Source organism: Astatotilapia calliptera, chromosome 11 (assembly GCF_964374335.1).
Source record: "Astatotilapia calliptera chromosome 11, fAstCal68.1, whole genome shotgun sequence".
Classification (NCBI taxonomy): domain Eukaryota; kingdom Metazoa; phylum Chordata; class Actinopteri; order Cichliformes; family Cichlidae; genus Astatotilapia; species Astatotilapia calliptera.
Window position 1 is genome coordinate 16,239,794 of NC_137432.1, and position 16,299 is coordinate 16,256,092.

The window sequence follows — 16,299 nt, forward strand, 5'->3', positions numbered from 1 at the left end:
GTGACAGCTCTGTGACCAGCAGTGGGGTGAAACAGTATTCACACATTCCTGTGACCACAATAAACTCATTTAGCCTCGGAAATCTTTCTGCCCCAAAGTGTCTAAATGAATTTGATTGAGTATATTAAAAAGAACACCCTAGCCTGCTACTTTTAATACAAATATTCTACTAATACAGACGTTCAAAGAAATGTAGAAAAATACTAAAGTCACGCTATGCTTTTGTAAAGGGAGTGCTGACAGGGAGTGGTGATTCTCCCGAGGATTAACTTAAGCATTATCTGCCTTATGGCTGTCTTTTCTCAGCTCCAGCACTGCCCCACCTTCAGTACAACAATGCTTGTGAGTATAGTTGTCTCTATCTGCCTATAGCCAGACATTATGTAAGCATGTCCTTTGATCCAATAATGGATGGCTGCAAACGTATTCCCATTTTTGAGACAGGTGCTATGTTTTAATTGTTTCTTAAGAACATAATGAGAACTTATCGGTGTGTCTTTCGATATTGCTCAACTGCAAACATGCCTGTAACAAAATCCCTGGCCTAGAGACAAAATAAGCGCATATCCTTAGCATATCGTCTCACCTCTATCTCCTCGTAGCTGGCAGGAAACTTCCTCTCTTCGAAGATCATGACATGGTGACGGATCCACTGGAGCAGAACAGTCACCAGCTCGTAGTACTCCTGCCAGCGCAGCTCCAGCTCCTGCAGCCAGCACAGCAGAAAAGATAGCTGCGAGTTTAACAACAAGAAACAGGAGGGCTCTTCTCCTGCATCTCCATTTTAGTTCACTCACACACAACCCTAAACTCAATTAGGTGGCAACAATCCAGGTCTTATGCGAGTAGACAAAGAAGCAGAGGCTAGAGGAGAGGTTGTTAAAGTGTGAACTGCTGAAGGAGGAAAGTGGGAGAAATAATAAGTGGGGCCAGACAGAAAGGAGCATGGTTTTTTTAGCGTTTTTTTGGATTTCATGTACGTGGGGTCATAGCCACGCCTGTGAGGACAGTAATGTGAAAAGAAAAAGTCCTCAGATGTATTCAATATTCACTATAACACAGCTCAACTTTAAACTCTGGACACTGAATCAAGTAAACGAGTTTGTGCGTGTGCGGAAGCTACATGTTTTTCTATAAACAGACAATGGGTGACAATAAATGTTCAAATCCTCACTGTCTTGGTAGCTGTAAACACCACAGGTTGTTCATTTCCTGTGATACTTACTTTCACAAGACTTCAATTTGTCTTTGAAGCTTTAACAGGATAAGAATAAAACTGACTACAAAAGCTAAGTTTAGGCACAGTCACAAGCTTCTTCAGTCCTGATTAAATCTGATAGAGCATTCCATCAGATCAAATTAAAGTGCGCGTTCATGTTGCGACGCTTTATTTTTTTATTTCACTGTCTCCATGTTTTCCTTACGTTGGTTCTCATGCCGTCGTGTACATCAGTGCGAGGCATGGCATCATACAGGGAGGACACGTAAGTGATGATGGATTTCTCATCTGGGTGTGGGACAGCAACATCTGAAAGGATATGGTAAATTTATGTGATGTGACATAGTCACCAGGAGTTTGTGAGTAACAGAATTACTTCAGCTGAAATCGGTCTTAAAAAAAAAAAAAAAAGGTTGTCTGTGTCTGTTTGAACACATTTTTGAACACTTTTACCTTCAGGGTCCAGCAGGCGGGTCACACCCAAATCTTTCTCAGCCACACTGAAGGCTTGTTCTAGATTCTCCAGGTTGGTCTGTTGATACACTTTGCCCATGTTGATGAGTCTGGGACTACGGAACACAAAAATGCAACTGATTACCCACAAGGCCACAAGGCCCGCGAGTCCAATGTTCAGAATAACTCCCAATAACATTTGATTCTATATCCTAACGTGTAATAACATCAGACTTCTCAAAAGCACTGGTTTTGAGAAGTCCCCAGTGGGTAAGTAGGATGTTGTCTTCAAAAAAGCTGCATTTGAAAGGACTAGAAACGCTTCCAGCTTGGCGCACATATAAAATGACACCACCAATGCCTCAACTCAGAGGAAAATGATAGGAAGATAAATATCACACCTGAATGCATTTGCAGAATTAATGCAGTCTCTGCCAGCACGTTTCATAAACATGACCCCAATACAGCATATTAGCAGTAGAACCTCTTAGACCAGGGGTGTCAAACATAAAGCCCGGGGGCCAGAATCGGCCTAGCAAAGACTCCAGTCTGGCCCACTGGACAGCTTTAGAAAATGTTAAGTGGGGCATGGATTCCACAGTAAACATATTAATGTGAATGAATGAAAACTTTATATTTGATAATAAAAGCACAGTCAGAGCAATGAACTACCAGAATATTTTCTGTAGTTTTACACATTTATCATGTAGTTTCACTGGTCCGGCCCACTTTGGACCAATGTGGGCTATGTGTGGTCCACGGTGTAAAATGAGTTTAGCGCCCCTGTCTTAGACCCTCTGCCTGTGGCTGAATGCTGTAGGAGAGCCCGCCTGTTCAGTTTCTGACAGAGCTGCATGAGCACCTGCCTTTTTGTCCTCAGGGTGTTTGACGCTTTCTGGCAGATGTCAGAGCATCTATAGGTGGAATGTAATTTACAGAGCAGCTAACATAATCAAAGCTGACACAAGTTAGGCTGGCAACCAGCCGCAGCTTCACTCCCACAAGAGGCAAAAGTTCAAATTTCCAGAGTACAGAGCAGGATGATTGAATGCCTCGCCTTATCTCCTTATCTATCATGCACGCAATCCCCATTACAAAATTTTCAATCGGCAGTTTTAAAGACATTTCCAAATCTACAAATTCGAACGTGCAAGCAAAAGAGAGTATATGCAGATACATACAAATCTCTCATCGTTAGAGTGGAATGGTCCCCATTGTATCTGTACACAGGAGAAGACACAGCATGACGGATTTCTCGGACAGAGTATTGTTTTATTGGCGTTGGTGGACTGCTCATGCTCTGACCCCCTCTTCCGTGAAAGCTTCGGGACCTCCATCCATGCCCCAATTCTTCGCTGCTTGAGCGGGCCCCTGAGCTATTAGAGCCCCGTCCTGAGTCCCAGGAAGATCCCTCTGATGGGATATCCTCACACAACATGACCACCCTGTTGTCCACATCGCTGACACTTTCTGACAAGTTCCTGATGAAGCCCAGGCTTCCCTTCTTCTTTTTAGACTTCTTCCTCACACTGAGCATTTTAACACCAACAAGAAGGTCCAAAAGCTGTATCGACTGTAGTTAACAGGTGCGTTAATTTGAGCAAATCTTTTTTAAGGCTTGCCCATTGCATGTAAATGCATCCTGGCATTGTCTCAAGTGTCCATCATCTTCAGAGGATCTGCTTAATCCTTTAGCTGTGATCCCTGCTCGAATTCTTTGCCCTGAAACCTAACTTCAGCTGCGTCTCTGCAAATCCACGCTGGAAACCATCACACATGTGCAGAAAACCTGGAAAATCTTGAATTCGCCGGATGAATGACAGTTCGACAGTAGATTACCCTGAGTTATGCCTCAGCACCAAGTAACGTTACACTTTTCATGTAGCAGACACAGAGTGCTACAGTTACGCCCACACACCACACCCCTGACCTGCATGAAAGGCAGCAATGAGCCAGCCTCAGCAGCCTCCTACAAAAAGAAAAAAAACAAACAGTGCAGGTACGAGCTGAAGTTCAAGAAAACTTGCCCCTGCAAGAGTCTTTTCTCTTTTCTTTTCTAATAATGGATCTAAAGAAATACACCTCTGTCTTATGAAATGTAGCTTTTGTCCCATTTGTACTCTGGAATTATGTATGAATACCGTCATTTTAGGACCAACAAAATACTTCACTTCATTTGCGGATATCCTGAGAAATGCACGCATGTTCAATTCCCAGGATAATAACACACAAAGCACCCACTAATTCTACTAAGAAGACCCACAACAGATTTGTGGGATGTAGCATATTTAGGCTTCAACAAAAAGAGCTTTGGATTTAGCTTTTCAAACTTAGGTTCCCAACAATTTAACAAGCCAGCTGCATTTAACGCAGGAATTACCATCTTATAACGCAGCCAAAGGAGGCACAGAGTTACTCGGGGCCAACACCTACCAGTGGTATTCTAAGCCTTAAGGCTTGGAATCTGCATGAAGGCTCTTTATTGAAGCAGCATGAGCATGTGCACAGTCAGGTGCGGAAAAGTATCTATAAGAGGCATTTTTAAAGGGAGATCGTGGCAAAAATAGTCCAACTGTATCACTGAGTTCAAACAAAGTAAATACGTTTGCAGCTATGCACAGTATGTTGAGGCTCTGTATGGAAGGAGCTATATGCTGTGACTTATTGTCTCTTAGTTAAAATAAATCAGCCATAGTAGCTTTTAACAGCCACTTGTGCTTATCATGTCTAAAAAAAATTCTTTCTGTCAATGCTGAGGCCGAGTTTAATTACAGTGCAGGCTTAAACTGGCACTATAAAGTGTAATTTGACATCTGAAAGCGTTCCAACATCACACTCCTGCTCCAGTGCACTCTATACTGAATAAAACTTATGGATGGATGGTTGTGTGTCATGACAAGACCGTGCAAAAAAGCTATGAGAAAGTGCTCCATTCTGGAGACAATGCTATTATGTCAGTCTTAAATATGTTAAGTCTTGTTATGTTGGCAGTGCAGGCTTGGAACAGGGTCGGTACAGGGACCTGCAGCGGGCTTTTCAGTTTGTTCTATGTAATACTAGCATATTTGTTGCCATTGGCGTTGGGCTTATTTTCCATAAAAAAAAAAAAACTGTGCACACTCACTAGTGCTTGTGTATGACAGCATTGAAGAGTTTGCCATCCCTCCAGCTGGTGGTGAAGTTGTCACAGCGGATGCCCTGGTAGCCATCTGTCATCCTCTGAGACCAGAGCAGCAGCTTCTCCTTGGCCGTCATGTCTTCTGACTGGCCGTTGACCTGAATATCTGAGATCTGTAACAGTTTCATGCAAAAGAGCGTTAACACTTGTGGAAGACAGAGAGGATTTGTGGCTAACGCAAGGAATGTGGAAGCAATCCATCATTAGTGGAAACCCAAAAGATGCAGTTTAAAGTGGACCTATTATGCTTTTCTTAAATATAGCTGTTTTCGAGAGGCAGCCAATCAGAAGAAAGCTGGTTTGAAAGAAACTTTAGTGGAATTCAAGTTAAAAAATGGAACTGAAAATAGTCACAATAGGTCCAGTTTAAACAGAATTGCTCAACACCACCTTAATTGACACCTTAGTCATTTCACCTTTAATATATTTCATGGCTGAGAACAGAGTGTCTGTGTTTCACAGGAGGTAGTCGAGTTTTGCCTGACGGATTGCTGGAAAACACCACTGTGTCTGTGGCATCTGGATAACGTTTCATTTGGGGATTTTGATGGTAGGAAAGATGAGTCATAGCAGTCTTGGTTTTTCTCTTTTTTTCCAATTTAACTGAGGGTAAATGAAGTGTAAATGGGCGAGCTAAACTCAGATTCTTCTCTTCTAATAGCTCTGTTCTACAGATGCGATAACACTTTAAATATTCAATTCAGTAAAAAAAACAAAAATAAGAAAATAAAAAGTATAAAGCCATCATTACTTCATTACTAATACTCACCCCATTACTGTATCTCGAGACTGGCAATTAAATCTGCAATTAAAATCATCCTCCAAAGATTTCTTGGATCAAACCATCTTCTTTCCTTTGTGATCAAGTTAATTTAGGATAATCGGATCAGATTTGTGGGGAGTAGTTTTTCTCTTCCCTTTTAGTCTGGAGCCTTTATGACTCATCAGCAGCCACAGCCCAGCTCTCTTATTTTGCCTCTATTGTATAAAAGTATAAAGACTCTGGGAACGCAGTGTGTATCTAGAGGGCACAATACTATCTTTACCAGAATGCCATAATCAAACCACGCCACTCTCACCTTTTTTTCCCTCTGCTTAGCTTCAGCTTTCTGCAATCAAAACCTCAACCATTTTTTATATGACTGAGGGTGAGGCCGTGACTATTAGGCTATCACCCAGGGATTTCTGCCTGGCAGCTTTTGGCGTACACAGGAAAGGCAGAAAGAAAGGCCTGGAGAGTATGTGGTAGGGCGTGGAGGATGCCATCAAGCTGTGCACTCCAACCTGACACGCCCTCCCCCTGGGAGTCAGGGAGAGATTGACTCACACTAACACACCCTGACAGTGTTATATTTGTTTAAACGGTTCGTATTAGCTACTAAACTCTAAATACCTGACTAAAGTTTTTATGTTAAAATAATACTTCTATGAGGAATATGATTTAATGAGAGCAATTGATTAAAAAAAAAGTCCTTTATGAGAGGTTTTGAAGAGCAGAGTCCCCTCTGATTGGCTCCAAGGAGATGGGAAGCAGCAGCCGAGAGGTTCAAATCCCAGAGACAGAGGTAGACAGCAATAATATAATGAAACATAACACTGACAGAAGAGGAGACCTGGAAGTGGAGGATGATGGTCCATATTAACCCCAGGGTCAACTTAGGGTTCCCATCAGCTATGTCATCGTTTCTGATGTTAACCAGTTTGACCTAAGAAAGCAAAACACTCACGTTACTTGCAGGATTACAGCTGAAACTATCAGTCATCTTCTAACGATTGATATTCGCAGTCTGGTTTTTAAGGGTTTGATGTATCGTTATACATATCATACCTGCCGATGTCTGAGGAAGTCCAGTGCTATCTGTACATTCTGAAGTTTGTGGAATCGCATGCGGCCTTTCTCTCTAGGCTGAAGAGGTGAAAGAACAGATAAAGAAGTGTTTAGTTACATTGCAGACACTCGGTACTCAGTGCTACTGCCATTAGAAAGGACCAATAGCAACAAATAAAAAACAAAAAATGTATGATGTAAAAATCAAAATGAAAATGAAAAACATTTAATAGAGAGGTGAAATTGTTCTCCTTTCTCCGTCTTAGTCCTTTAGTTTACCAGAGAAACAAAAAAATAAACTTATGGGAAATTTGCATTAGCTAAGCCAAATTTAAGCCATCTGTCAGGAAGCAAATATATAATCATGTTGCGTGGCTTGTTTCTGGGCTTCTCAAACAGAAATCAAGGAGAAATTCTCAAACAAACAGAAATCAAACTAAATATTTTCTTGTATACGTTCACAGCAGCTACATGATGAAAGCAAGCCTGTCAGCACAAGAAACAAAAAAGTCCCAGCAACAGAACTCATCATGGCTTGAAGTTCGTGGATACCATGCGCAGCCAAAGAACCGGAAAAGTGCCGATAAATCATTAAAACAAAAACATAATGCCTACTGTAAGTTCCAAACCCACTCACCAACCGAACGCTCCTGGCCATGTCTCTCTCCCTCGGCTAGCCCCAGCAAGAGCAGTGCAAAGGAGAGGAGGCGAAGGCCAGACGGCAATGATCAGCACACACAGAGGAAGGTTAAAGGAAGGTAAACGGGAGAAGGAGGAGCAGAAAAGAAGAACCGTCGATCAGATAGGAGCACAGTTCACAAACACGCACACAGTCTAAAGTGGTAGCAATGTGTTATAGCTATGGATGCATTGTGAAAATGAGCAGAGCTGAAGCCGGTGGAGGGCAGCAGCAGCAGAAAAGCTTTGTGTACAATTTTGAACCCCAGGATATGAAATACATAAGCGTTACGCAAAACAAAGAGAGAAGTAGAAGAAAGTAATTAAAATATATCGAGTGAAATAGGAAGAAGAGGACGGTACACTGAAAAGGAAGTTAAGAGGTGTTTGCTTAGCGTAGTTCAGCTCAGGTTAAGCTCTTGACTGACAACTTGGCTGCTAATATTTTACATTTTGTTGCCACAGGGGTGGCATTCCAGGTCGACCTCATTAAAGTAATCCTTGTGTAGTTAGTCGGGATTAGGTTTGGGTTTGGATGCTGGAGGACTGCGAAAGAATAACTGACAAAAATCAAGAGACTGTACTCACCAGTGTTTCTCCAGAGAGGACCTCCAACAGCGAGATCAGGTTATGTCCATCTCGAAGGTCTTCATACAGGTCTGTCACATGACGCTGTGACTGTCACGGTGGGGGAAAAAAAAAGGAAAACACAGCAGAGAATATGTCAAAAGGATTCATGATGATACAACTTGGAATAACCTGTTCCACGTGAGATTTGCAAACTCAAATTGTGGTGCAGTTTGCTGAAAGCTGACGGCTTAAAACACCTGCAGAGTCACGTACTGTAAGTTCTCTACAGTGCTTTGAGCACAATTCTACACATGTCAAGAATGCATAGCCACGAGCAGCCAAGCCCGACTGCTGGCAGCTGGCAGCCTGACACATGATGAATAGGACTCTAAATAAAATAAGAGACCATCAAGGGTTAGAAAAAATGATTTAACCTTTTGGATTTCAGTTAACTGAATTCATTGTTTATGCAACAGATGCGCTGTGCTTTTGCAACCAGACAACAAAACAAGTGAGGGAAAGCAAAAAAGACAAGGGAAAGATGTGATGGTGCACAAACATGAGGGAGGGGAGACAGCCTCCATGCAGTGAGATACTGACCAGCTACATATTTACTGCCAGCACCTACCTCTACCCTCGAATGCTGGTGGTAGAGAAGAGAAGAGATGATATGAGTAATGGGGAAAAAGGAAAGGATAGAAACAAGAGAACGAGAAAAGCGTATGAACAGAAATTAAGTGATAGTTGGACTTTGGAGGATTTGATGGTGGACATGATGATAAACTGATGAAAAACAGAATAATTAAAGTACTCTCTTTTTTCGTAGTCTGCAGATATATTGGTCTACTGGGTGTGTTTTCCATGTGGGAAATGGGCCTCAGCCCTAAAATGGAATGAAGGCATATTTTCCCTTGCAAGTTGCAACAGTGACTGATTTATCTTGGCAAGAATTTCCGCACCTTCCTACCATCCATCTATCCATCTTATGATATGCTCCTCCCTGCCTGCAGAGAGAGATGATTAAGCGAAGTGCACCAGAGAGCTAAATTTAGGGAAGGGAACCAACACTGCTGCCACTAGAGTTCACTGTTTGCACAATAAAAGCTCTTCTACTTTTTAGGATGGGCCATATTGTTAAAGTCTGCACCCTCTGAAACTGTCTGTCAGGGCTCTCTCCAATCAGATCAGTACCTGTTTACACAATTAAACGATGATGATCCGGTCTTTCTTTGTCAAGTAATGCTGTGATTTGTCCTCTACCTTGCTGAATCTAGCACAGCCATCTATCGCCACTCCTCGGTTACTTTGTCCTGCTGCTGAAAGTTTACTAGGCAAACTGCAGCCTCGGCAGTAAAAAGGAGCTGCTTTCAAGGACAAAGTCATTAGTGCACATGCCTTACACCGGTCCCTCCAGTGGTCTGTGAGCCACTGTCTGGAAGCAACATGCTTAACATGCCTCAGGTTTTATATCATCTTGTGGAGTTCCTCTCATTTTCTTTATCCTTTTTCCTGATAACCATCCTTACAGAGTAGCCTTGATGTGCAACAGTTCAAGGTTCTAGACCTCATCACAAGCAATTTGTAGGCATCTACTAGAAAACAGATGTTCATCCCATAGCTGGTTTGATGTTTCACTCTTGTCTTACGCAAGATGAAGAGATTTATTGAGCTAGGTGGGGTGGAGGGCATAACACTCAATGGCCCTTTACAGCTCTTCATGGTTGCACCCAACCTCCAGCCTATCCCACTCAACCATTAAGCCATTAAATCAGTTTAACAGCGGTTTAACCTCACTAGAGCAGATCAGCACATTCGCACACATACTTTAACGCTTTCCCTCCCAAACGTGTGCATTTGCTTCAGTGAGGTTCTTTACTATGGGCTGTACGTAGTGATAACGCTTCTTTTTTTTGCTGCTAATAAACACAGACTCAAACTTTTCTATTAGAATACTGATATAATTCGAATATATATGGATTCATGTTGTCATCCTGAGAAAATAAGTGTTATCTAATGAGCACCTCTCCTTTAACTACACTCGCTTTCAAGTCATGGCAGAAAGTAGTCTGCAGAAAAAGCAACAGACTGAAACTGTACCTGGAAAGGGCACAAACAAATTCTTAAATTCATGTAGTGTTGCAGTATGCGGGTAACTGTAACAATAACTGGATGGGAGTACTTATGAAACTCCCCATGCATCAATGCATGCCTTTCAGTTTAAGGCGTGCACTGATGCCAGTACAGCCACCCCTACCGAGCAGTCTGTGCAGCACATGTGCTACCGTTGGCCTAACTCACCATGGGCTCTGAGCCCAGACCAGAATTTGCCTCTTCAGAGGGAGCTAAGTGAGTCCAGATGTCTGTGACTCACCCTCGAATATTCACAGTGGACACTTAAGAGAAACAAGAGGGAGGAACTGAACTAGGTTCTCATGCAGTGGTAAAAGAAACCATAGCTCTGCACATTTATGGAAAGGATAACACTTTCTTTGTGCTCATTTGTTTCCTCTTTCTTGTTCCATTAAAAAAAAAGAAAGAATGGGCCTTATGTCTGTGGAGTGGAGCACTTAATGGTTGTAAATGTAGTGCTGCCAATTGGAGTTTTCTGGAAGAAAAGTGGCACAAGCAGGAATATTTTTAGCACTCTGGGAGAGCGGTATTGTGTTACACGGGGCTAATTTGTCAACCTTAATATGGAGGTCTGAAATGAGGACTATAGTCCTTTTGACTTGACTCGCCTCCTGACCTGTTCACGTGAGCCTTCGGGCCATATTTTGCGAATAGAGAGTGAGACAGGTGAGATTTGAAGAGTGCTGATGGACGGCTTACACACTCTCTCAGCTGATGACAGATGAGACTTCTGGTAAGCCTTCCGATCGCGGTGCCGTGTTAGCACGAAACAAAAAACTGTCTAGCTAATGTATGTTTATGCAAGAAGGGAGGGGGTGAGGGTCGCGGTGGCGGTGTTGGTAATGGTTTCTGCAGAGATGTTAACAATGAACACACGCTGACACTCGTTCAGCTGCTGTAAGATTTTGCTGTTATGTGGTTCTTTGTTCACCTGAGTTTGTGATCTTTAAATTGGCACAAATCTTACAGACTGCTGGAGCTCTGTGTGGATTCGACAGGTTCCCCCTGTGCCTGACTGAGCTCTCTACAGGTACTCATTCTTCCAACCGCAGTACAAAAACACACATGTTGGCTTGGCTTGGTGCATAAGTCTGAATGTTCTTCTCTGTGCTAGCCTTATAACAGCTGCAATAGACTCCAGCAACCCTGAATTGTAAAAGCAGTTATATAAATGGATGAATGGAAGAATGCATGGAGTGACGTATGTAATGATCATACGTGGACATAATCCCAGAATACATGAGTTGCAACATTTATACAGCTTTATTCAACAGCCTCCTGTTGTTAAATGAGGGTCAGGGCAATCACTCACTATGCAAACATCTGCAGTTTGACACTGACAAAAGCTATGCTTGTTGCGACAGAAAACACCCGTACACGTGTTTGAACAAAAGGGAAATTTGTTGACACTCTTCTGTGACGTCCACACTTATGTTTCTCCGTCTTTGTACCTTAAGTCATGCTATGGATTGAGCGAGTGTGCGTACAAAAACTTGACCGTCAATGTTGCCTTAGTTACAACACAGAGAAAACCCAGAATAGGTCCTCACCTTTATCAAGTGCTTGTTCACCCACTTTGTGAAGGTCTTTTTCTGGACTCGGTCTCGTTCATCTGCAACACAGAAAGAGCACAGTTAAACATCGGACTCGTAAGACGAGGAAAAGCTAAAACTAATTTCAAAATGAGTAGCATCAGGTGTGCGATTAATGTGTTTCTTGAGTGTATTTCCAGCTGCATGCTAAGGAGGAAATCCCCAAGACTGACTGACAAGACTATTTTTTCCTCCTGTAGAATAAACACAACTCATCTCTGGGTGGAAAACGGCTCTTGTGCTCCTGTTCAAGCCTGCATCTGAGTCAGGGAACATTTGAGACCATTCACTGTCTGTAGATGCACTTCTGTTGTCTAGAACACAGGTTTGTAAGGTCATGTCTCACTCTATGACACCACTGGCAGCTGTGCTCTTAAGACGTAAACAAAAAGGAAAGGATCGAGGCTGCAGAAGTGAAATATTATTAAAGTGTGAAGATACTTGGGCGTGATAACCGTGCGACATAATAGCATAACTATTAGTCTGCAATTATCCGACAAGAAAGAACAAGGCCTAGGCATGGAATTCACCCTCTAACAAAACAAACCTTCATACTCCCTCTTATTCCTGTTCAGTTCAGGTTTAAATAAAAAATAAAAATAAAAAAAACATACACACCTACACAAACACAAAAAGGTGTGCCACTACAATCATTTATTATGGACGCAGTAGATAGATGAGTCTGTTTGCTTTCACGTTACCCCACGTGATCTAAAAGTTGTGGTTTACTCAACTGTTCAGACAGGTTCAGGAAGTGCACCACCCAACTTCACTGACCCACTCAGCAATTCCTTCAGATTATGCTAGAATGTCCCACAGACATACCACAAAATCTTATCAGTTTTAATGGGAGTGACCCATCCACCCATATATGTTGACACGCCCAGCAATGAAAAGCAAAGGGTAGTGATTCAGTGCTAACATAAAATAGATGCCCAGAGGCTACCTTTTTTTCCTCTTTAGAGGAAGTTGCCAGCAACTTCTGGACAACTCTGTTATGGAACTGAGTTGCCATGGAAACATCATACTGAGACCACCAGACCTTTAAGCCTGCGTATTTTTCATCTGTACCAGCATTGGAGATAGTTCCATAAACTATCTCCACGCTCATACTTCCTGTCAAAGATGCAAAATTCCACATAAATAGGAAGTGTTACGAGTTGCACCTTGACCTGTGATTGGCTGTGCCCTGTTTTACCTTTTATAATTAAATTACAACTCTTTTCATGTGCTTTTAGAAAGTAAAGGTGAAGGTGAAATTTTCACATGTCACCACACATAAACATGCTTGATTGAGGGGTGGCGTTTATGGTCCAGAAGAGCATATGACTATAATAGAAAACGCTCTTTGGAAAAACTACATTTACTGAACTATAATTAACGGTACTTGAAGATGCTTTAACTACATTTCAGAAGAAAATATTTTATCTTCTTTTTATATTTGCAGGTAATAGCACTTTAAGATACATTTTAACACATAGTCAGTGTATACTAGCGTATACTCTGCAAAGGCTCAGTAAAACTGTAAACGGTAAAACAATAGTGTAAGAAACGCTTTTATTTTGATATGTCATTGAAAATAAATATAAAATGTAGTAAGATTTGGTATTAGTACGTGACTGAATTGATATTTTTACTTGAGTAAAAATTGGTAGGTTTACATGAGGACATGCGCAGGATGAAGCAAGGCTTTTACTGAGAAATTACTTTGTGGAAACTTTCAAAAATATCCATCTTCACAGGAATAAAGAACAATTTGAAGGAGAAACAGGAAAAAGAAATGTGATGCATGGAGTGACACATCGTTCATTTTGGCTGCAACCGAGGAGAAACAGTCTGTAGCTGGAGTGACTCACCCCCCCCAAAAAAAAACAACAAAAAAAACACATCAAGCACGCCACACAGCAAAAGTTGTGAATGGGCTCTGCTGACCAATGTGAAATGAGGAAGCTGCTGATGGAAGGAAAGAGTGGACAGCACAGCCCAGCCTGACTAACTGCCACTGGATGTGGAATAATATGCAGCACATGATGCACGCCTGCCACTACAATAAAAGCAAACAATAAGCAGCAAAATAAAAAGATTATCATCTGGCATGCACGCAACGTTTAAAAAAAAAAAAAGTTTCACACAAAGCTTTTCAAGCTCTCGCAGACAAAACGTCTGCAACGGGAACTCTGCCCAGTTTGGGAAATTAACTACACATCTCACCCCTTCCTGGAAAAAAAACACTTAATTTGTGCCCAGAGGCTCCTCACACATGTGGGAACAAACAGATCAAGACTTGCAATTCAGCTATTTTACACTAAGTGCCACCATACTGGTACCTTTCCTGCCGTCTGTGGCCTTCAGCATCCCTTGGTAGTAGCCGTCATCTGAAGGCACCCTCTCCCTGCCAAAGCTGTCAGAGGAGAAATTCCTGTACCTCTGCTGCTGAGAGGTCATTGTCGCCGTTTGTCAGGGCACAAAATAATATTCCTAAATGATAAAATATCCGTGGTGATCTTCCCCTTTGACAGGATCTTTTGCTTTTTACTTGTATCTATCCCTCCAGCGCTACAGTTGGTCCCAGAGTAGGCAGTCCTGTGGCCACAATCTCTTCTTTTTTTCTCTTCTTCTTCTTTTCCTCTCTTAACCTCCTCGCTCCCTCACTGGGTTCGGCTCTGCCCTTCTCTTTCCTCCCTATGTGGTTTTTTTTTCACTCCCTTTTTTCCTCTTTTTCTGCTGCTCACTCTGTTCCCGCGAATGGTGCCTGTGGGCTATGACGTCTGGGCCTGTCCTTATGTGTGATGTGCAACTGTGCATTAGCGGTGGCCCTAGTGTGTAGAGGACACTCTACACACTAGTAAGGTTTGTGGGTGGGGCTCTAAACACACGCCTACCTCTTGCAATGTGAGGCAGAAAAAGAAGAAGAAGTAGGAGAGGCGAGGTGTGGCAACCTGCATGTACTATTACTTATTCACCCAACTTGCGCAAGAAAAGACACACGCACATGCACACACACCAGCTGAGTAAGAGGACGCAATAAAGAGCCATAAAAACTGATGCTCATGACCTTTTATGCTTAAGAGTGAATTAAATGTCATTTAAATGACTAAAATGTCCAACAAGAGCCTAAAAAGTAAAAGAGAATTTTCTGAGTATTGTACACACATCTCCGGTTAATCATTATTTATGATTCATGCTGTCAGTCACTGTGATGTAAAAACAGTAGAGATGAGGGATGAAATAGTTTTGAGAAATGCTCTCATAAACCACGCCCTAAACATCTCAGATTTACTGAGAGATTATGACTCCATGTTTGAATGTGCCTGTGCGTGTAATTATTTTCTTTTTCACTACTGGTAACGGAAAAATACATGCTTTTGTTTATTTAAGTCTCCATGTAGAGCATGAAGTGCTGTCAAGTGTTGTATTTCACACTTCTAATCAAACAACACGTCTGTCTTTTCAATTCTATTTCAGGAATCAAAAAGGGTTTTTTTTGTGTGTGTGTGTGTGTGTGTGTGTGTGTGTGTGTGTGTGTGTGTGTGTGTGTGTGTGTGTGTGTTGGGGGGGGGGGGGGGGGGGTACTTAGCCAAAGTAACCTCCTTTTCTCAGCTTCACTACACATTTCCTGCTGTATTTAAGGGAACAAAAGATGCATTAATTCCTGCTGTATGAACTAAATGATTTTGCCAGGCAACAAGAGGTTTTTTTGAACAGCAAATTTCATAAAGCGAGCGAAAACATCCCTCTTTTTTTAAGAAAAAAATAGAAAAAGAAGTCACAGGTAAAAATGAATTCTCTTTGACATTTTTTTACTCCAAGTTCCACTAATGTCACTCTGCTTTATCGCCCTGTGGCAATAACTGGAAAGCAATTATTAGAATACACCCTAATGATAGCGCCACAGAAGATGCAGTACAGTTAGCAAAACAACACAGTAATACTGTAGCGTTAGCAACTATGAGGTAAGACTGAAGCAGCAAAATGAGTGGGCCTATTAACATAAGCAATGTCATATTTACTTGATCATGTCTTACTTATTAAGAGGATGGTTTCATTATTGATTACTTTAAAAGTAACATACTATCAGTATGTAGTTTCACAGAGTTCCAGCTCTGTGTCTAAAGTTCCACAATTATCAGTTGATCAGAAAACTTTAGACCCTGCTTTCATAACAGTCCCCTATAGAGTTGCTGTACTATGTGCTGACAGCTAAGCTAGAGGTCAGGGTGTGTCTAAATCCTGCCCCCCTTCAGCCTAAGGTTGGTTATATATCCCATTTGCCCCACCATGGCTGACATCACTTTATCAGGCATCTGAAAGTACATATTTTTTCTTCAGTGTAGTCAGCATGGCCTGTGTGGACATGCAGGCACTTAATGTGTCAGTGTGAGTGTGCTTGTTTGGAGGTGTGTGTGTGCAAGCGATGCCTGACTCATTTGAGCCCTGCTAGCAAATTTGGAGACACACCTTTCTAGTTTCTACATTGTCTAGGCAAGCTGCAGAACTAAGGTGCGGTATGTGGGCAGGTAATTAAATCTGAAACAGGAAAGGAATCCTATCAAAGGCAGAACGTGCTGTGAAAATACTCAAAGGATATGATTTTGAAATGGATGGAAAAAGGTGTTTTTCATCTCCTAACACAAGTTAGAAAAGAAATTGA

The 16,299-nt window shown here is 41.9% G+C and overlaps 1 protein-coding gene across 2 annotated transcripts in view; it reads right to left on the reverse strand.

The window, feature by feature from the left end:
* plecb (plectin b) overlaps window positions 1-14,469 on the reverse strand; it is a 40,127-nt gene extending 25,658 nt beyond the window's left edge. Inside the window, exons 1-9 of one of the 2 annotated variants that reach the window (XM_026183401.2) lie at window positions 13,976-14,469; window positions 11,607-11,668; window positions 7,945-8,034; window positions 6,679-6,756; window positions 6,464-6,556; window positions 4,797-4,963; window positions 1,673-1,788; window positions 1,425-1,528; window positions 587-706 (exon numbers count right to left, since the gene is read on the reverse strand). In XM_026183401.2, coding sequence (XP_026039186.2) covers window positions 587-706; window positions 1,425-1,528; window positions 1,673-1,788; window positions 4,797-4,963; window positions 6,464-6,556; window positions 6,679-6,756; window positions 7,945-8,034; window positions 11,607-11,668; window positions 13,976-14,093 — 948 coding nt within the window. In that variant the 5' untranslated portion in view covers window positions 14,094-14,469. Of the gene's footprint in view, window positions 1-586; window positions 707-1,424; window positions 1,529-1,672; window positions 1,789-4,796; window positions 4,964-6,451; window positions 6,557-6,678; window positions 6,757-7,944; window positions 8,035-11,606; window positions 11,669-13,975 lie in introns of both variants that reach the window. The other variant, XM_080307845.1, reaches the window with a different exon arrangement.
* Window positions 14,470-16,299: the final 1,830 nt, after the last annotated feature.